Source organism: Microtus oregoni, unplaced genomic scaffold (genome assembly GCF_018167655.1).
Source record: "Microtus oregoni isolate MIOR12 unplaced genomic scaffold, Mior012 000006F_ref0000085, whole genome shotgun sequence".
NCBI classification, from domain to species: Eukaryota; Metazoa; Chordata; class Mammalia; order Rodentia; family Cricetidae; genus Microtus; species Microtus oregoni.
The window spans coordinates 20,854,381-20,875,954 of record NW_024543065.1 but is presented as its reverse complement, the minus strand read 5'-3'; the positions used below and the strand labels follow the sequence as shown (position 1 = coordinate 20,875,954).

The 21,574-nt window shown below is 37.2% G+C and overlaps 1 protein-coding gene across 1 annotated transcript in view; it reads left to right on the top strand.

Moving 5' to 3' along the window:
* Positions 1-20,688, top strand: part of LOC121449731 (amine sulfotransferase-like) — a 46,134-nt gene extending 25,446 nt beyond the window's left edge. Inside the window, exons 2-7 of the mRNA XM_041654383.1 lie at positions 3,950-4,101; positions 6,579-6,784; positions 14,166-14,292; positions 15,516-15,610; positions 17,860-18,046; positions 20,140-20,688. Coding sequence (XP_041510317.1) covers positions 3,960-4,101; positions 6,579-6,784; positions 14,166-14,292; positions 15,516-15,610; positions 17,860-18,046; positions 20,140-20,258 — 876 coding nt within the window. The 5' untranslated portion in view covers positions 3,950-3,959 and the 3' untranslated portion in view covers positions 20,259-20,688. The remainder of the gene's footprint in view (positions 1-3,949; positions 4,102-6,578; positions 6,785-14,165; positions 14,293-15,515; positions 15,611-17,859; positions 18,047-20,139) is intronic.
* Positions 20,689-21,574: the final 886 nt, after the last annotated feature.

Sequence of the window (21,574 nt, the reverse complement as noted above, 5' to 3'; positions counted from 1 at the left end):
AACCTTGAATTTTCTTAACGCTTATGAGAAAGGAACGACAGCAGCAGAAAGACATTGGATAATGGAAAAGTCTGCTGAACTAAACCAACCGATTTATTTCAAAGATGTGCTGACCTCTCAGTGGAAGCCAGGAGATGTTCTACGTTGGGGAAGGGGTTTTGCTCTTGTTTCCACAGGAGAAGAAAAATTGTGGATACCATCAAAATTAATAAAGTTTCGATTTGAAGAGGAGAAACCTCTTGGAAAGGAGAAATGACAACTCATCCACAACGATGATATTCATACAGGTGGTAAGAAAAACATATAGAATGGGGGCAGGGTTCTGTTCTTATCTCCACAGGAAAACACTCATCTTTGAGAAATTCAAGGGACCCTGGATGTTTGGATACTGACAGATGGAAAAATACCTGCCCAATAGGAAATATCAAGACAACTGAATGGGTTGTGTAAGTAATATTAAACCATATTTCTAAATTTATAAAGCTGGTTTTGAAGTTGGACTCTGGCTCAGTCCCTCTCCAATTCCAAGCCTGTTAGTAAGAGAAAAACCCAGAGTTTCTGGAGTTTCTGTCTCATGTCAAGAGCCATGATATGGGACAGAAAGAAATATGAGTTTAGAAAACATCTTTGCTTTTCTTCGTATCTATCATACTTTTCATTGAATATATCTATCATGTCTTTCATTGAATATATATATATATGTATATGTCTATATATGTCTATATGATTAATGTTTAAGTTTTTCATAATGAACAATGAGTTTTTCCTGAAGTGACATTTGAAGTTTCCAGGAAGAAGATGGGGCCCCATAACAACAACTCCACCTGGTTGATATGACGTCATGATACTGATAGCGCTACTACAAGACCTGCTTTGGGTACCAGCTGCACAAGACAGTTCCAACTTGGTTAGCTGAAATGGTGCACATCTTATACAACATTTTGGCCAGACCTGCACGAAAATACTCAGAGACTATTTGCAATTTTAAAAGACATTATCTTGAAATTTAACCATCATTTTACTTTCACAGGATCCCCCAGAAAGAACGTCACCCCTATGACAGCTGGAAGTAATTCTAGAGAACGACGTCCCCTCTCCCAGTAAAGTTTGCCCTTGGGTTTAGGGACATCATTTAGGGGTTGATTATAATTAGTATATGATTGAGGGTTGGGAGAGGAATTTTATAAGCTCAGGGATCATTTTGAAAAAAAAAAGAGGGATGATGGGATAATAGACAAATATATTGGTATAGATTCTTGTATATTGATACAAAGTTAAATTATATTGACTATTGTACGCATGCATGTTTCTACCTCTGTTTAAAACATTTTTATGTATTGACATATATTGTATTGATATATATATTGTATATATTTACCATATTGCAGTGTACATTTCTACCTCTGATTAAGATACTTATATAATATTTGTGTATTGATATATATTTACCTACTGCAATGTATATTTGTACATTGTTTATATTTGGAGGTCATTGTCCTCATTTGTTTCACAGTCGTTTATTGTCTTATTCTTTAAGTTAGATAGATATTGAGAATTATATAGACTAATTGTCATCTAAGTTTGTCATTTATAATTAGACTAATCAGGTTCTTTAGATATATAGAGTTGATACTCAGTATAGATAGATAATCTTCAACCTCTTCAAAGAGCTGTAGAAAATGGCCTTTAATCTAACTCAGAGTTTCGTGATAGTGAGACACAATTGCTCCTGGCAACACTGCTCTATTCCCGAGAAAATGTTGGGCACCAAAAACACTCCACCTGGAGCCTTTCTATTTGGCAGAACTGGCCTTTGGGCAAAGAAATGCCCATACCTCAACCACTGACACAGACACAGAGCGTGCAGCAATGGATAAAACAGGACTGTCATATCCTGCCAAGACAGGGTAAGATAGTTTTGAAAAGTTGCTTGCCTTTGAAAATGGTATGTCAGTTATGTTAGGCCTTAGCCAAAATTGGTTGACTCAACGTTGCAAACGAGACTTTGGGTGATTGCCCAGGTAGTCAGTTGTCTCTGTCAATTGTTGCACATTTTGGATATATCTCGTTTGTTGAGTAGTGTTTATTCCCTTCTCAGATCTTTGACTGAGTTGAAGATTATATAATTGTAGTTACTCTTTACATTATTTGGACTTCTTGAGATAGAATGTTTAGCAAAGCTTTTGTTCTCAATATTGTTTGTTGTATTTATTATTTGTTGTTATTGTATGTAGTTGTATTTGGTTTAGTTCTGTCTTATTTAGACAAAAAGGGGAGATGTAGGGATAAGTCCCGCCCCTTAAGGGGCGTGTTCGCCTCGGGCTAATGTCTGCCTATAAATTTGGCAAGCAAGCTCCGAGCTTCTCGCTTCTGCTTTCCTGGTCTCCGCGGGAACGGTGGTTCTGTAAGTCTATTTCTACATTAAAGCTATATATATATTTTTACACTCTGTCTTCATTCGTTTACGCCGCTAAAGTATCTAGCAACTCTTCTGGTGGTGCAGAGGGTATTGTCTCCCTTCTAACTGACTCAGAGGGAAGTATCTCCTGCATACAGTATTTAAGTCCAACATTTCCTATATTAGGATCCAGAAATGAGTCATATCAACAGAGATACTTCCTGATTCATACTTACAATAATGTTATTGAATCTTTATCCCAACTTTTTTCCATGTCACAGCATCTAAAGTCCTGCACTCAGAAAACCAAAAGCATGGCTGCTCTATAAATTCTAAAAATTTCTCTATCTGATATTGCTGTACTCTTGTTCCTCTATCTTTTAATATAGCTCCAATCAACTGTATAGCTATTTGATTGTTTCTATCTTCCCCCTTAGTTCAATATATTTACAAATTTTTAACTCTCAATTTTAGTGTTCTGCTTTATTCTATGCTTCTTCAAATTCTATTCTTTATTTCTGATCACTCATTACTCAGGTATCCAACTGTGGTACCATTTTCTCATGGATTTTTTCACATTCTCCTTTGTATGTCTGGCCATTTCTTCAGTGTTTATTAGGGTTAACTGATCACCTCCACATAGAAAGCCCCTATTTCAGGGTTCAGCCACAACATATATTATTTCTTGAACCAGAGTTGAGGCATAGGAATAATTGAGGCACAGTTCACAGGGCAATACTAGGAGGGAGTCTTAGGGTTCATTTAAATCCTAAGATCACCCACTTTTATTATCAAAACAGCTTTCATATCAAAAGATAAAGTGAGGGAGAAGCTCATTAGCATTCTGTTTCCTGGGTAGAAGGAGAGAATGAGTTAGCTCACATATGGAATTATGGCTGCTCTCTCAATTAGACTGAATTAACACCACTTCCCTGGGCAACCACCTAATTACAATAGAAGGAGCACAGCAACATTAGCATATCCTAACTCTTTGTTTAGGATGGCATCAAGTTGTCTCAAAAGGCTAGGTGACCAGGTACAAATTGTACCCTGAAGGTCGCTCAGAATTATGGCTGTCATACAATGTAGAAATAAGGGCCTTTATAATATGGCTTCTCTATAAGGAATAAAAACATATTATACAAAGAAACTTTTCAGTTACAAACATGTTCTGACCCAATTGTTTGTTTTCTTCTTTTTAATTTGACCTGATGGACGACCTTGAATAACTTGGTTGTATTCTCTGTACCCTAATTTCCTCATCTGAATGTTTAGAATTAAGATCACCATTCTCATCTGGAATTACAGAAAACTCTTTCTAACTTCCTACTATGTTTGTTTCTTCATATTTTATAGAGTGATAATAAAATGTAGCTACATAAGATTTTTTTAAATTTTAGTAATCTAGCATATGTAATTGATTATTGTAGTAAATATTAATACGTGAGGGACATTTCAGTGGTACTTGGTACATGTAGAGCACTCAAGAAGCATTGCTCACTATTGGAAAATACTATGATAGTGAAGAAAACTTTATAATTTTTCTTCTAGGTAAATCACTATGGACAATCAAGATGAATATTTATTTAACTTCAGAGGCTATAACTTTCAAAGATCTTTGGTTAACATGAACATAGTGGAAAACATGGACGATCAGGAAATTAGAGATGATGATGTCTTCATAGTCACATATCCAAAATCTGGTGAGTGGCACAAATAGTCCGAATAGCATTCGATTTTGTTTTATTTCTTGTTTGTTTCTTTATTTTGCTTAGTTTATTTGAGATAGGGTTTCTCTGTCTCTTTGGAGTCTTTCCTGAAACTAGTGATTGTAGACCAGGCTAGCCTTGAACTTGTAGAGATCCATCTGCTTCTGCCTCCCAATTGCCTGAATTAAAAATGTGCTTCACCAACTCTCAGTATTTGGGTTTGATAATAAGTGCGTAAATATTCTCCTTTCCACACACTGTCATTTCAACAATATCAGTGACTTTTCTCACTGTTGCAACAGAATACATCGTCATGTTGGAGAAGCCACAATGGCAGCTGAAGCTACCTTGTCAACTTACACCTGCAGTACAACTTGATGAACCTAATATAGATAACCCCTCATACATGTCCAATGATTTGTCTCCATCAATATGCTAAATCCCATCAGACAACAGTATCTGTAATCACAGCAACCTAAAATTTAGAACAATGTATGATAAAAACACAAATAAAACTCAAGTGTCTAAGGTTAAGAACACCTGCCATACATAAATTGTAATTTATTGTGGAAAAATGCTGGGGGGTAGGAATCAAATATGGAGCCAACAAAAGCCTATTGGTAAAGGATGGCAACATTCCTTACCCTATTGAACAAATCTGAGATAATCAAAAAATCTTTTCTCTAAAAGATACATGCTTTATTATGTAGAGACTTTAATCTCAGACAATGATTAAATTTCCAACACATGCAATTTTGTTGACAAGATTTCCAAGACAGCTGTAATGTACTTAAAATTTTCAAAAAAAAAATATCAAAACAGTGAGACTTCCTGGAAGCCTGGAAGCCTTGAGGTTTGCGAAGCTAATCAGGACAAGAAAGCACAAGCACTTCCATTTGACTCCTGTTTTCTGTTGGACATGAATATGAACTGAAGTTCCTTCTACCTCAGCAGATGGTGAAACTTACAAGTCTTGGTGTAAGTTTTCGCAGTGGTTAACACAGACTAAATAGTAAAGCTATAGGTGTTAAGATTCACATTCGCACCCCACCCCAATTGTCCTTGTACAACAACACCAAGATTATATGTTTGTATTTGACCATTTCAGTAAATAAAGATGCTTTGCAAAAATATTTTTGTTCATATTAAATCATACTTTGCTTTCTGTCTTTGTGATGTTTAATGTGGTACAGAACTTGAAGGAGACAGAGAGTCAGTCACTGGTTCACTGTAGATAATAACTAAATAACTCAGCTGCTGAAGAGATGCTGGGTGCTTCTGGAGGTCCTCAGAAAGAATGTAATGGGCTATAAGTGTTGATATTGTGCTACACAGGATACTGACATATTCACTGTCAGAAGCCCTGGAGTCGGGGATGTCTTGGCATGATTAGCTCTTTCAAAATTTCAGGATCTGCTTCATATGGTGCATCATCACTCCTCACTGGAAATAGTGACTGGTTGATCCAATATATACAACTACCAGCAAATTATCTGGAATAGCCATTAATAATTAAGAGTTAATCTGATCTACACTGTCACCAATGAATTATCTGAAATAGTCATTCATAATTAAGAGTTAATCAAATCTACACTGCCACTAATAAATTATCTGGAGTAGCCATTAATAATTAAAGCTAAATCTTAGCATGACGGTATTTGATCACATGGGATCCATTCTTAAAGGGAATAGAATTGGAATTTTGCATGTATTTCCAAAATACTTCCACTGTGTGACTTGATCTAATAGTCCAGAGACCAAATATCAATAACACTGAAATCTTTGGTTTCCTCTTTCTACGTGTGTATTATGATCAGTCACTGGGAATATGGCAGTATTTGAGGTACAAAGCAAGATAAGAAATTGAAACTGGAAATATTTAATTCTATTAGTTTTCTCACCGTTCTAAAAGATAAGTAAATAATAAAGTAGTTTCAGAAATGAGTCAGAATTGCCCATGAACAGCAATAAAGTAGCATTCAGTATCCTGCTATATATCTTATGAAAATTAAGAAATAAAGTAGAAGGTTCCAAAAAGGAAAAAACTGTCAGCAAGACAGAAGTGCTGCTATCCCTGGTGTGATCTGACCATACTGTATGTATCCACATGTAGTAATACTGCACTTTACAGGTTAATGTCTGCAAATGTTATATGTCAATAGCAGTTAAATATTAACGAAAGGACTTGGCATGAAGCATAGAACACACAGACACTATGAGAATCATTTGGATTATCACTACCAATCAGCACATATTTGTAAGTGAGAAAGGAACAGAGTTGTAGAATTTAGCCTTACTGACTTGAGTGTTCAACACAAAGGGGAATGAAAAAGGAGCACATCCAAGCATGCCTAGGTTGCTGAAGGGAAAGAGAGCTCCAAATTATTTGTAAAATGGATGACATTACTGTTGGTATTCATTATTAAAACCTTCTTCAAGATTGAAAACAGGATTGTTATTTGTTCTTACAGGTACCGTCTGGACACAGCAGATCCTCAGCCTGATTTATTTTGAAGGCCACAGGAACAACACTGAAAACATCCAAACAGTAAACAGAGCACCATTTTTTGAGTACAGTAATCATGTGGACCTTGCCAAAATGCCATCACCTCGTATCTTTTCTACCCACCTCCCATATTATTTGGTGCCAAAAGTTTTTAAGAACAAAAAAGTCAAAGTATGTCATAGAGCTTAGTGACTTACTGTACCCATGAAATGCCTTCTCTAAGTACTGAATAATTAGGCTATTCTAATGTTTTGCCACTGTGATGCAGCTGCTGTGAACATTCTTGAGTGTGTCTACTGGTACTCTCCCAGCAGCTTCCCTAGAACCCACACCCATGAATAGTGCTGCAGAGCCACAGTGACCATAGTTCTCCACATTAGGAGGTGATGGAGTAATTCTGAAAAAAGTGTATTTGTCATTTCTTGCAGAAATGCTCAATAGATGAATTCTTAGTGTTTTTCAGTAACATGACATATCAGACTTTTAGATGTTTCTCAACATGGCAGCTAGAAAAAGTTGTCTCAAATGTATGTTAATTTGCATCTTCATCCTTATAATGGAAGTAACCATGTTTGATGTTTATTGGCCATCATTATTTTTGATTATGTGAAAAGGTTCTATCATTAGTCTAATATGTTATTACATTCTTCTTGTTGGTTTGTTTTCTGTCACCTCTAGTTATGAATCTATTTTGCTCATCCTCATTGTTTTCTCATGTGTGTTTTTATCAGCAGCATTCTTAATTTTAGTTTTATAAAACTGATTTTTCTTTTTGTTGTTATTTTCATATTTTTATTAAATATTACTTTTCATCTTATTATACCATCACCAGTTCCCCCTCTTCTCTTTCCCTGTCTCCCCCAGCCCCCCTTCCCATTCTCCATCCATTCCTCAGAGGGAGTAAGGCCGTTTTTCAGAAATCAACAAAGTCTGGAATATTAACTTGAGGCAGGAGCAAGCCCCTACCCCTAATATCAAGCCTGAGTAAAATATCCCACTATAGGGAATGGACTCCAAAAAGCAGGTTTATGCACCTGGGATGGGTCCTAGTGTGAATGCCAGGGTCCCCTACCTCATATCAAACCACATAATTGTCACCCACATTTAGAGGGTCTAGTTCAGTCCCTTGTAGGTTCCTCACCTGTCAGTCCATAGTCTCTGAGCTCCCACTGGCTCAGGCCAGCTGTCTCTCTGGGCCTCCCAATCATGCTCTTTACTCCCCTTGTTATTTTGATCCATCCTCCCTCTCTTCAAATGAACTCCAGAAGCTCATCTGAGTGCTTGACTGTGGGTCACTGCATCTGCTCCCATCAGTTACTGGATATAGGTTCTATGATGACAATTAGGGTAGTCATTAATCTGAATAAAAGGGAAGGCCCTTTCAGACACCCTCTCCATTATTACTAGGAGTCTTAGCTGGGGTCATCCTCTTGGATTCCTGACAATTTCCCTAGTACCAGGTTTCTCCATAATGTCCTCTGCCAAGGTATCTTCCTCATTGTTCTCTCCTAACTCACTCTTGTTGATCCCTCATGTTCCTATACCTCAACTCCTCCCTTCTACCCTCCTACAAGTTTACCCAAGAGATCTTAATATTTTCCTTCCTGGATCCCTCCGTGTGTGTCTTTCTTAGGGATTCCCCCTTTTACCTAGTTTCTCTGGAATTGTGGATTGTAGCTTGGTTATCCTTTGATCACATCTAATATCCACTTAAGAGTTACTACATATCATATCTGTGTTTCTGGACCCGGGACACCTCACTAATGATGATTTTTATCTAGTTCCGTCCATTTGCCTGCAAATTTCAAGATGTCATTATTTTTTTTAACACTGAGTAATATTCCATCGTGAGAATGTACCACATTTTCTTTAGCCATTCTTCAATTGATGGGCATCTAAGTTGTTTCCAGGTTCCAGCTCTTATGAATAATGCTTCTATGAACATAGTTGAGCAAATGTCCTTGTGGTATGATTGTGCATCCTTTGGATATATGGCCAAGAGTAGTATTACCAGGTGTTGAGGTAAATTGATTCCAAACTTTCTGAGAAACTACCATACTGATTTCCAAAGATAGACAAACTTTTCTCTTAGTACTGTTGTCATATTGTCACTTAAATTTGGGTATGTTGTGCTTTCATTTTTGTTGAATTCTGGGAAGTCTTTAATTTCCTACATTATTTCTTCCTGGACCCTTTGATGGTTCATTTGAGGATTGTTCAATTTCCATGTAATTGTACACTTTCTACAATTACCATTTTGGTTGAATTCCAACCGTAAGTCATGGTGAGCTGATAAAGTACAGGGGGTTATTCCATTTTTTTTTTTTGTATCTGCTGAGTTTGCTATGTAACAGAGTATGTGGTGAATTTTAGAGAAGGCTCCATGAGGTGCTGAAAAGAAGATATATTCTTTTATGTTTGGGTGGAATGTTCTATAGCTGTCAGTTAAGTCCAGTTGAGTCATGACATCTGTTAGTTCCCTTATTTCTCTGTTAAGTGTCTGTCTGGTAGACCTGTGCAGTGGTGAAACTGGAGTGTTGAAGTTTCCCACTATTATTGTGTGTGGTTTGATGTGTGATTTAAGCTGGAGTAATGTTTCCTTTACAAATGAGGGTGTCCTTGTATTGGGGCAAAGATGTTCATAATTGAGACTTAATCTTGATGGTTTTTCCCTGTGATGAATATGAAATGTCTTTCTCCATCTCTTTTGATTAATTTTATTTTGAAATTTATTAATTCGATATTAGCATAGTTATACCTGCGTGTTTCTTCAGTCCATGTGCTTGGAAAATCCTTTACCAACATTTACTCTGAAGTAATCTGTGTTTTCAAGGTTGAGATGTGTTTCTTGTATGCAACAGATGGATGGGTCCTGTTTTTGTATCCATTTTGATAGCCTGCATCTTTTCATAAGTGAATTGAGACCACTGATATTAAGAGATATTAATGACTAGTGATTTTTAATTGCTGTTTTATTTGGTTTTGGTGGTAGTGTTTGTGTGCTTCCTTTTGGGGTTTGCTGGTGTAAGGTTACCTGTTACCTGTGTTTTTTGTGGAGTTTTTCTTCTAGTACTTTGGTTGGAGTTTTTCTTCTAGTACTTTCTGTAGGGCTGGATTTGTGGATAGGTATTGTTTAACTCTGGTTTTGTTGTGGAATATCTTATTTTCTCTGTCTGTCGCAATTGAGAACTTTGCTGGGTATAGTAGTTGGGCTCGCATCTGTGGTCTCTTAGTGTCTTGAGAACATCTGCTTAGGACCTCCTTGCTTTCAAAATTTCCATTGAAAAGTCTGGTGTAACTTTTGCCCAGCGATCTTGTTTGGACTCTCTGATTGTGGCTGCCAATGGGGGCAGACTGAGAAGCCATTGATAATGTCACTAGGACCTGTTTCTACTGCATGCACTGGCTTTTTGGGACCCTGATCTATTTAGATGCACACCTTCCTAGGCCTGGATGGAGTGGGGGAGGGCCTTGGACTTCCCACAGTGCAGGGTACCCTGATCTCTCTTAAGGAGGGAGGGGGAAGGAAGAGAAAGAGTGGTGGAGGGGGAGGGGAATTGGAGGAGGGGAGGAAGGGTAAATTTTTGAATAAAAATATTTAAAAAAGAAAAAAGACAAAAGTCTGGCGTAATTCTGATAGGTTTGCTGTTTTATGTTACTTGGCCTTTTTTTTTTTGCAGCTCTTAGTATTCTTTCTTTATTCTGTATATTTAGTGTTTTGATTAAAATATGACAAGGGGACTTTTTGAGGGGTCTAATGTAATTGATGTTCTGTATGCTTCTTGTACCTTCATAGGCATTTCCTTCTTTGGGGTGGGAAATTTTTCTATGATTTTGTTGAATACTTTCTATGCTTTGAGCTGGTATTCTTCTTCTTCTATCCCTATTATTTTTAGGTTTGGTCATTTCACAGTGTCCTAGATTTCATGGATGTTTTCTGCTAAGAATTTGTTGGATTTACCCTTTTTTAAATAATGAAGCAATTTCATCTATTGTATCTTCAACCCCTGTGATTCTCTTTTCCATCTCCTTCATTCTGTTGGTTATTTTTGCATCTGTAGTTCCTGCTCATTTAACCCCAATTTTCCACATCCAGAATTCCCTCAGTTTGTATTTTGTTTATTGCCTTTTTTTGATTTTTCAAGTCTTGATTTGATTTGATTGCTTGTTTGATTGCTTTTTCATGGTATTCTTGATTTTCTTTAAAGGATTTATTGATTTCTTCCAGTTTTTTGTTTGCTTTTTCCTCCATTTTTTTAACACTCTGAAGATTTTTTATTTGAATAGCTTTAAATGTATAGATAATCATGTGATCTTATCATATAGAACACAGGATTTTGAAATACATTGTGGGATGGTAATGTTGCTAGTTAACAAATACATTGTACTGTATAGGTTTTTTCTTTTTTTTTCTTTTTTTTTATTGAGAAAAGGAAAAAAAAGTATCCGCCTCCTCCCAGCCTCCCATTTCCCTCCCCCTCCTCCCACCCTTCTCTCCCTCCCCCAAAACTCCTCTCCCCCACCCTCTCCAGTCCATAGAGCAGTCAGGGTTCCCTGCCCTGTGGAAAGTCCAAGGTCCGCCCCCCTCCGTCCATGTCTAGGAAGGTGAACAACCAAACTGGCTAGGCTCCCACAAAGCCAGAACATGAAGTAGGGCCAAAACCCCGTGCCATTGTCCTTGGCTTCTCATCAGCCCTCATTGTTTGCCATGTTCAGAGAGTCCGGTTTTATCCCATGCTTTTTCAGTCACAGTCCAGCTGGCCTTGGTGAGCTCCCACTAGATCAGCCCCCTTGTCTCAGTGGGTGGGTGCGCCCCTCGTGGTCCCGACTTCCTTGCTCATCTTCTCCCTCCTTCTGCTCCTCATTGGGACCTTGGGAGCTCAGACCAGTGTTCCAGTGTGGGTCTCTGTCTCTATCTCCATCCATCACCAGATAAAAGTTATAAGGGAAGGAGGGGGGGAACTTGGGGAAACTGGAGGATTGGGATAAAGGAAGGTTGGACAGGGGAGCACGGAACCACAATTCTTAGTTAAGGGAGCCACTTTAGGGTTGGCAAGAGACTTGACCCTAGAGTGGCTCCCAGGAGTCCATGGTGATGTCCCTAGTTAGTCCCTTGAGCAGCTGAGGATAGGCAACCTGAAATGACCCTATCCTATAGCAATACTGACGAATATGTTGCATACCACCATAGAACTTTCCTCCATTTTTTAAGGGAACCTTGAAATTCCTCTTTAAGGGCCTCCTTTATTTTCATAAAGTTATATTTAAGGTCATTTTCTTCTCCTTCATCTGTGTTGGAATATTCAGATTTTGTTGCTGTAGAACCACTCATTTCTGGTGATGTCATGTTGCTCTTTACATTGTTGTATGTACTACTATCTACCCATCTTATCCTCTAATTGGTACAAGTGGGTTCTGTAGCTCCCATGGTTGCTCTTCATCCAGGTGCAGTTAGGGCTTCTTCCTCTGGGTGCAGTTTGAGCCTGTGGCTCCAGGAGTTGCTGTCCCTTCATGTGTAGATGGGGCCAGTGGGTCCTGGGGCAGGAGATGGTTGATGGGAGAGAGAGCTTCTGCCTGATTGCTGGGGGTTCTGTGGGTGGGGGAGGTGCTGGGTTTAGGGCCTAGAGAACAGGGCTTTCCAGACAAGATATAAGATACCTGTTCCTGCTGATGCACGTGGGGTCAGTGGAGCCTGCCCTATTTTTCTTTTAAATAAATTCACATTTTTGAAATTTTTCCTTGCTTTAAGCCTATAGTTATGTTCTTTGGATTTTGGTTTTTCTTTCTTATTCTTTTCCTTCCTCCCTTACTTTAATTTCTTTTTTTTTTAGTTATAAATTGATTGGCCCATTAGCTCATACTTATTATTAACTCTTATAACTTATATTACCCACTATTTTTATCTATGCTAGCCACATAGATAATACTCGGTACCTTATTCAGCGAGGTAATCACACCTTACTTCTTCTGTGGCTGGATCACAACTGTGGACCTAGCTTTCCTCTTCCCAGAATTCTCCTGTTCTTGGTGCCCTATCTCTACTTCCTGCCTGGTTGTTCTGCCTATACTTTTTGCCTGGCTACTGGCCAAACAGCGTTTTATTAAAACACAATTGACAGGGTGTAAGTTATTGTCCCACAGCAGGAAGAAGGAAATAGTCATAAAGGGTTGACATTTGAGGTCAGGGCAAAGTAGAAAAATGATTCATGAGCCTCAAAATGTTTTTGTGTGATTTAGATCGTATTTTGTATGCTTACTAAGACACTTCAGGCTTCACTTGCCAACAGTAGCAGCCACTTTTGCTCTTTGACGAGTACCATAGTAGTTATGTGTTATTGTGATATTTCTGGGCCATGTTTGCAAAATGTTAGGAATATCAGTCAGATTAAGTATTTGAAAGAACTTATCTTTTTAAATATTATAACTCTGAGCTATCTCTGCAGCCCCATCCTTTTTTTTTCTTAAAAGTGTACTTTGTGTAACTAAAGCTGGCTCCTCCTCCTGCCATAGACACTCAAGTGCTAATGTTATAGACAGATGCCCACAAATTATGATTTCTATGTGAGTTTTTATACTACTTATGCACATAGTTCATGTTTACCTTATTTTTCTAAAAGATATGAAGGAAAAACTCATTGTTCTTTGAAGATTATAAGTAGATTACTAGGTATATCAATATGATTATTAGATTTTGTTTTCAGATTTATTTCCTCTGCTACCTTAGTTTTCTAATATCACATAATGCTCATCTATTGACACTCATGGGTAGTTAATTTACATTTAAAATATTATACAATATATTTTGATCATATGAGGCAAATTAATGTTCAGTATTTATGAACATTACAATTAATACTGCTCTTTAAGATTTGAGCTACATTCTTTTTAATTTAACTTAATATTTATTTTTTAAGATAGAAAACAAGCTATCCTTTTTTCATTATACATACAAATACAAGTTCCCATTCCCTCCCTTCCTCTCATTCACTCCACTTACCAACTCCCCACTCTCCACCCACTCCTCAGAAAGGACAAGGCACAATGCTTTGGAGAAGTTCAAAGGCCCTCCCTACTATATCTAGGTTGAGCAAGTTATCCATCCAAAGTGAATAGTTTCCCAAAAAGCTAGTACAAGCAGTATGGAAAAATCCTGATATCACTGCCACTGGCCCCTCAGACTGCCCCAGCCATACAACTATCAACCTCATTAAGAGGGACTAGTTTGGACCTATGCTTGTTCCTTCCATGTCCAGCCAAAGTTGGTAAGTTCCCATTAGTTCAGGTAGATTGTTGCAGTGGGTGCACCCATCATGATCTTGACCTCTTTTTGAGTGACATTCTAAAACATGAAATGCCATAGAGAAAGGTTGTTTATTACATTACTCTCTGTAACACCAAAATATAAATAATAGCCATTTGACTTTGAACAGATCAGAGATGAGAAGAAATAATTATGCTTATTGTCATAATTAAATATTATAAAATTTTATTTAAAAACTTATAAGCATACCAAGATTAGCTTAAAGAAATAATTTTATAATTTTGTCTACAGATTCTTTATATCTACAGAAATCCTAAAGATGTTTTGACCTCCTACTTTCATTATTCAAATTTGGTCATTCTATTTGAAGCCTCAGATAGTATAGAAACATTTATGCAAGCATTTCTAGATGGAAGAGGTAAGTATTAATTAATCGATCCAGACTCAAATGAATTACACAAAAAGTACCAGAAAGCCAAATTCTCAGACGTATAGAACATACCTTAAAGAAATGGAACCCGGCATTTTTAAAAAGAACAACCAAGGCCAGCTGAACTGGGACTGATGGAAAATGTGATCAAACCAGACTCTCTGAATGTGGCTGACAGTGAGGGCTGACTGAGAAGCCAAGGACAATGGTACTGGCTTTGTGGGGGCGTAGTCTGTTTTGATGCTCACCTTCCTAGATCTGGATGGAGGGGGGAGGACCTTGGACTTCCCACAAGGCAGGGAACCCTGACTGCTCTTTGGACTGGAGAGGGAGGGAGAGGGAGGAGGGAGGAATGGGAGGAGGTAGAAATTTTTAATAATAATAATAATAATAATAAAAGAACAAAAAGAACAACAAAAAATACCAGAACAACAAAAAAACAATAGCAGACAAAAAAAAACACAAAGAACTTATCTCTAGTGAAAATTGTATGTCAACTCTACAAACTATCAACTGGCTTATCTTTTTGCACCATTTGAAGATTGTCAGGATTACAAAAACATGTCATGTAGGAAATATTGTAGTTTACAGATATTCTATCAATTCCTTCCAACTAGTGGCAAAAGTAGAATAATCCATTCTGGCAGAACAAACGGTGAAGGTCGTTGTGCTTTGCATGAGCCTGTGTATGGCTTTTTACTGCAGCTGTGGAACTGTTCATTCTACTATATAGGTGGATTAATTAAAGCCAAAGGCTCATCAGTGTAGACAGAAGCTTCTGTCCCACCTGGTCACGCAGTCACTCAGTCCCAAAGAAACAAAGAGACATATTAATTATATTTAATCTGTTTGGCCTATTAGCTCAGGCTTATTATTAACTAGCTCTTACAACTTAAATTAACCCATAATTCTTATATATGTTTAACTACATGACCTTTTCTCAGTGCAGCATTCTCATCTTGCTTCCTCTGAATGACGACTTTCTCTGTATTTCCTCTTCCCAGAATTCTCCTAGTCTGTTCACCCACCTATACTTCCTGTCCGGCTACTGGCCAATCAGCATTTTATTAAACTAATACAAGTGACAAATCTTTACAGAGTACAAGAGCATTATCCCACATCATATCACATGTGGAGTCAGAATTTTACTTACTATTAAGATGATATGCAACACACAGCTTGGCATTCTCACTTGTTACTTTTCTTCCAAGTGCTAGGAAGCAATTGGTTTGACCACATAAGAGGCTGGTATGAACACAGACAGGACTTCAATATTATGTTCCTGAGCTATGAAGATATGAAGAAGGTAAGATGAGGTAGTTATGTTTTTAAATGATTTCTTTTAAACTATTCTTCTCTAGATTGAAAGAACATTCTCCAAGCTATCTTCATACTTTAATTCTTCTTTGGGCTTATTGTTGGAGATGATTCCTAATGTCCAGCCTCTGCCTCATTCACTGGACATTCTCTGTACTCTCTTCTCCATTTAAACTCATCTTTTGTGATCCCTTCTTATACAAACACTTGTGTTAAAGGCAACCTCAAAACTTCGCAGAACCAATGGCTTCCATAATTAAAAAACTTATTATTATATGTTAATTACATCTGTTAGTGGAATTTGATGTTAAATTCTTGCCCATTAATAAAATATGCATTGATCTTATTTTGCAACACTTCTGTCATTTTCATTCCTTTTTTCCAACTCAGACCCTCCCCAGTCACTATTACAAATAATTCTATTTTAACGTTGACTTTTAAATTTCAACATATAAGAGAACACAAGAAATTTGTCTCATTGTCTGACTTATTAACTTAACCTGATATCCTTAACTTGACCCTCCCAGCAGGTCCTAAGTTATTCCAGGGTCTGAAGAGGCACTATCTGAAAGACATGGGCAAGAGAGAGAGAGAGAGAGAGAGAGAGGAAGAAAAAGAGACAGAGAGAGATGGACGCCAAGCAGTATTCTTTTGTCAAGGCATCCCATTAATTGAAGCAAGTTCTATGTCTTAAATACTCCTCAGTGAGGAGCTTGGGCAGAAGGAACTGGGGAAGAGGGAAGGGGGGAAGGAAAAGAGGGGCTCAGTAGCTAGGCAGCTAAGTGGGGCAGTTGCAAGGTCAGTGGCTAGAACACCTGCTGTTAGTGATAAGCAGCAAACAAAGGAGACACTCTGAGGTGCCCTCTGAAGCTTGAATCTCCAAGGTCAGCCCACAATGTCTTAGTTAACTTTAAGTTTTCTGTCTCAAGATTTCCACCTCAAGGCCCTGTGAGAAGTGAGAAAGGAGAAGCCTGAAATGGCTCCTGACACTTAACTTCATACATTTTACTGCAGATGACAGTATTTCATTTCATTTTTAATTTCTGAATAATAATATATTTTATTATATAATATAAATACATAATATATTTATTGTATTGTTAATAATATATTGTATATGACATATATCATAAATTCTTTACTGATTCATCTATTGGTGGACATTAGGCCAAGTCCATATCTCGAAGTTGAAGATGTGTAGCAATAACACTAGATAACAGTAAGGTTTTGAATGGTGACTTCATTTCTTTTGGCTATATTCTCAGGGAGGCTACAGTTGACTTGATAACCCACTTCACTAAAGTTTCCCATGCTCACTACTGAAGGCCAGCAAACAGCAGTGAGGCATGTAACTACTGTAAATTGTGGACAATTACAGCTATAGACAATTATTTGACAGATGAGACAAGTTCTCCATTTTTATGAATCTATAGAATATTTTTTGATTGGTCTCAATTAAACAGTATCTTAAAATGCTGTGTAAATCAAAGAAAAATAGTTAAAGTTCACCAAATTCTGGTACTTATTGAAATACTGATTAATGAAAACTAAGTGAATGGCTTCTCTGTGACAGACTCCAAAACAAGAGTAAACAAGGACTGACCTTTTTGTAGAGCCTATGAATTGAAAAAGAAGGCAAAAAGTAAATGCACAAAGTAAAAACTCCCTAAGTGTACCTTTGGCTGGCGACATGGCTAAGCGGATAAAGGGGCTTCCAATGTGTACCTGACAACCAAAATTCAATCCTCACAGCCTCCATAAAGGTGGAAGGCCAAAAATAACTCCTTAAATTTGTCTTCTGAGCTTCACCCATGTGGCACAATCTCCCATCATGCACCAAGCACGTTGCATGCTCACATGCATACACGCACACAAACACACACACACACATACACACACATTATGATTTAGTAGCTCCAAACCCTAATCCAAGCCCATGGGACACTACTAATGGAAGACCATGCCTAACTTTGAGAGCAGCATAGACTTCATACTGAATTCCAGGCCAGCTTAGACTACAGAGTCTCAAAAAAAGCTGTGTTTTATTAACGATTTATTCTCTATCCGTTACAATAAATAATAATTTCAGTTTTAATACACCCTGTTTCTATGATGTTTTCATGTGTTGAACAATCTTTGCATTCCAAAAGTAAATTCTAGCTGTTCATGTTACACACTGGGCTGTAACTCACACCCCCATTATAAGGTCAGTAACTTCTTAACCCATGACATCTTCAGGACCTCAGGGGCTCAGTGCTGAAAATCTGCAGTTTTCTGGAGAAAGAACTGAGTAAAGAAGATATGGATGCTGTTGTGAGACAAGCTACATTTCAGAACATGAAATCTGATCCACGAGCAAATTATGAAGATATTATAAAAAAGGAAATTGGGACAAGAAATGATCAGGGAACATTCCTCCGCAAAGGTAAAATTTACTAGTCTGTAGAGGCAAAAACAAAACAAAACAAAAAAAAAACTGTTGAGTTTTCCTGATGTACTTTGGAGAAATAATATGTGTTTCTAAAGTATTTCTCCAGGTGATAATGACATTTGGAAGCATCAAGCATTTTAGAAAACAGAGAACCTGAAGGGCCTGTGATAGTTTTAGTTAAAAATCTGACAATTTCACATACTAAATAAATATGAGTTTCCTACGTTTTAGGCAACACACTCAATTTTTAAGAGATGTCAGCAGGCTTGTCCTAGGCAATAGATGTCTTAAGAAGTTAAGATTCTAATGATATTGTGCTATTGTTTTCTTGATGTTGTTTTTGTTTGTTTGTTTTTTGCTTTATTTTGGTTTTATGTTTTGTTTTGTTGGGTCTGTGTGTGTGTGTTTGTGTGTGTATGTTTCTAAGAGAGAGAGAATGTGTGTTTCTCAGTGTAGTCTGAGCAACCACAGCTACCTTAAATTCATAATCCTCCTGCCTCTACTGCACATGCTCCCTGAAAGCTAGGATTACAGTCATGGTGATGCACTCCTTAGACAAGAACAATATTATTTACTATTTTCCTAGGATACTGAACAAATAAACTTACTGTCTGCTTATATTAAAAACAAAGTTTAAAATGCTGCTTCCTCTTGTGTGAGATTTTTTTCATCATAAAAATTAGAGTGATGTCTTAATAACTTTATCTGACACGAATTAAATAAAGTAAACAGGCAATAAACTTATTATGATCTCCTTATATACTTATAGATATGGGTAAGAATGAATATCTCCCTCTTGATACTTTTTTAACTTATCATTGCTGTGAGAATTAGCATATATTTAAATTTTTCTGGGTTTTTATATTTTTTAGAACTCCTTTATTTTGTCTCTTCTGCCACTTAACATTGATTCTCATACCTTATTCATCAGCAAGCCTTAATGTATTACCCATGATTGTAGAAGCAGACGAGCAGGCCTGCTTTTCGTCCCACCTAGATCCCACATGGCTAGTTTTACACCTGAAATAACAACACACAAATTGTATTCTTTTAAACACTGCCTAGCCCATTAGTTTCAGCCTCTTCTTGACTAACTTTCACATCTTGACTAACCCATTTCCCATTTCTAATAATCTGTGTGGCACCATGAGGTTTGGCTTACCAGGAAGATTCTAGCCTATGTCCATCTTGGGCTGGAGTTCCATCACCTCTGACCCAGAGGGGAGAGGCATGGCGACTGCCTCACTTCCTCCCAGCATTCTGTTCTGTCTACTCCACCCACCTAAGAACTGGCCTATCAAATGGGCCAAGACAGTTTCTTTATTAACCAATGAAATCATCACAAAAAAAAAAAGACCCTTCCACGGATAGCCCGCCATCCGTTCCAAATGCAAACAATAATAACATCCTCTCAGACAACTAAGGACCCCAAATGGCTGTTTTCATTTTAACTAGTGTAGTGATCATTTCAAATTCCTACTCAGTAAAACAACAACAGTAACCACTCTGAAGATCTATGTAGCCTTGACCTAATGTGCTAAAAACCTCTGGGTCTCATTTTTTTCTGTTTAAAAATGAAGAACCAAACAGCTTATACCTCAAAAGACTGTGTTTGAAATATACTGTGCTTGAAATCTAAGTGTTTTCTTAGTATAATGATTGACACATAGTAAAATGTACTTTTAAAATTCTAATTTTTTTTAAACTTTTAAGATTTTTTTTCTTTCTAAAAATTGTCTACAATTCAGTGGTAGTAGCTAGTGATACCTATTTATTAGGTTGCTACTCGGAAGTTTCTTCTGTGAAGAGAGGAGAGATAGCCAACCTAACCTTCCTGAGAGTGATGAACAGTGTGAGCTATAGATAGTAGAGTGAGTAAAAATTGTCTACAATTCAGTGGTAGTAGCTAGTGATACCTATTTATTAGGTTGCTACTCAGAAGTTTCTTCTGTGAAGAGAGGAGAGATGGCCAACCTAACCTTCCTGAGAGTGATGAACAGTGTGAGCTGTAGATAGTAGAGTGAGTTGGGTGGACTTGCCCCAATACTGCTACTTATGTTGGTGCTATTCTGTGCTTCTCCCATTAGGTACCATTGGAGACTGGAAGCATCACTTGACTGTGGATCAGAATGAAAGATTTGACAGAATATTCAACAGGAACATGAAAAACATTCCCTTAAAGTTCATCTGGGATATAAATGAGTAGAATTTTAATTAACATGTGAATTAATCATATAAAAATGTACTTAAATTTTAAAAATAATTTCTTCCTCTCACTTAACTATGAATATAAAGCATAATTCTTGAATGAAAAAATTAACTTAAGCTATGCTTGCTGGCCATAATATTGATTTCAAAGGTAGCTACTAGCATTGGTATCTTTCACAAAAATGCTTTAACAGAAAACATAAAAAATGGCTGTAGTCTTCAGAGATTCTTTGTTAGTTCACATTTTCTTTACCTTTAATTAATTTAGGATAAAATAAACACTAAAAATCCAATTACTCTTATACTTAACTTTAATTGATTGTTTTCAAAATCAATATACTCATTCAAATGTACTATGTGAAATAAAGAGAGATATCATATGAAAACATATATGCTTTTTAAAATAATATAACGGATTTTATTTTGCAGTAAAGGCATAATGATCAAAGATTAGAAATACGTTGGTTTAAGTGTGGAAGCCCAGGATCTGGGCTCACACCTGGAGACATATGGGGGTGCTTCTATTAGGTCCATGGCATTTGAGTGACATGCATTGCCAACCAGAATCGTGGTGACATCTGAGCCAGGGCTGGTACAAAGAACTCTGTCTAAATCCATGGTCTAATCACAGCTAAGCTCTGTTTTGATGGGTGAGGAACAAGGAGCAAAGGGTTTCAGGGTTTGCTCACCCAAACCTGCATGGGCAGGGACAGCTCCTGTGTTGTTCTAAGGAGAACCAGAGCTTCCTGTCCAGACTGGTACAGTCAATGAGGGGTATAGTAAGAAGGGAGCCACTTGTTTGTCCCAGCCACCCAGAACTGAAATAATCACATTGAAACCATATTACTTAAATCACTGCTTGGCCCATTAGCTCTAGCTTCTTATTGGCTAACTCTTACATATTAATTTAACCCATCTCCATTAATCTGTGTATCACTACAAGGTCATGGCCTACCAGCAAAGTTTCAAAATGTCTATCTCAGGCACTGGCTCCATGACTTCTCTCTGACTCCGCCTTTTTCTTCCCAGCATCCAGTTTTATCTACCCTACCCAGCTCTTAAAGCCATGCTCTGCTATGGGCTCAAAGTAGTATTAACTAATAGTATTCATAGCATACAGAGTTAAATCCCACATCATCTCCCCTTTTCTGTATAAATAAAAAAGAAAGATTTTAACTTTAATATAGCACAATTAAATATAACAAAACAGGTATCAAACAAGAATTACAGTTACAATATTTATATCTACTTTAACTCTTATCATAACTAAGAAAAACTATATTATTACTATCTACTCTTCAATTCCATCAAAGA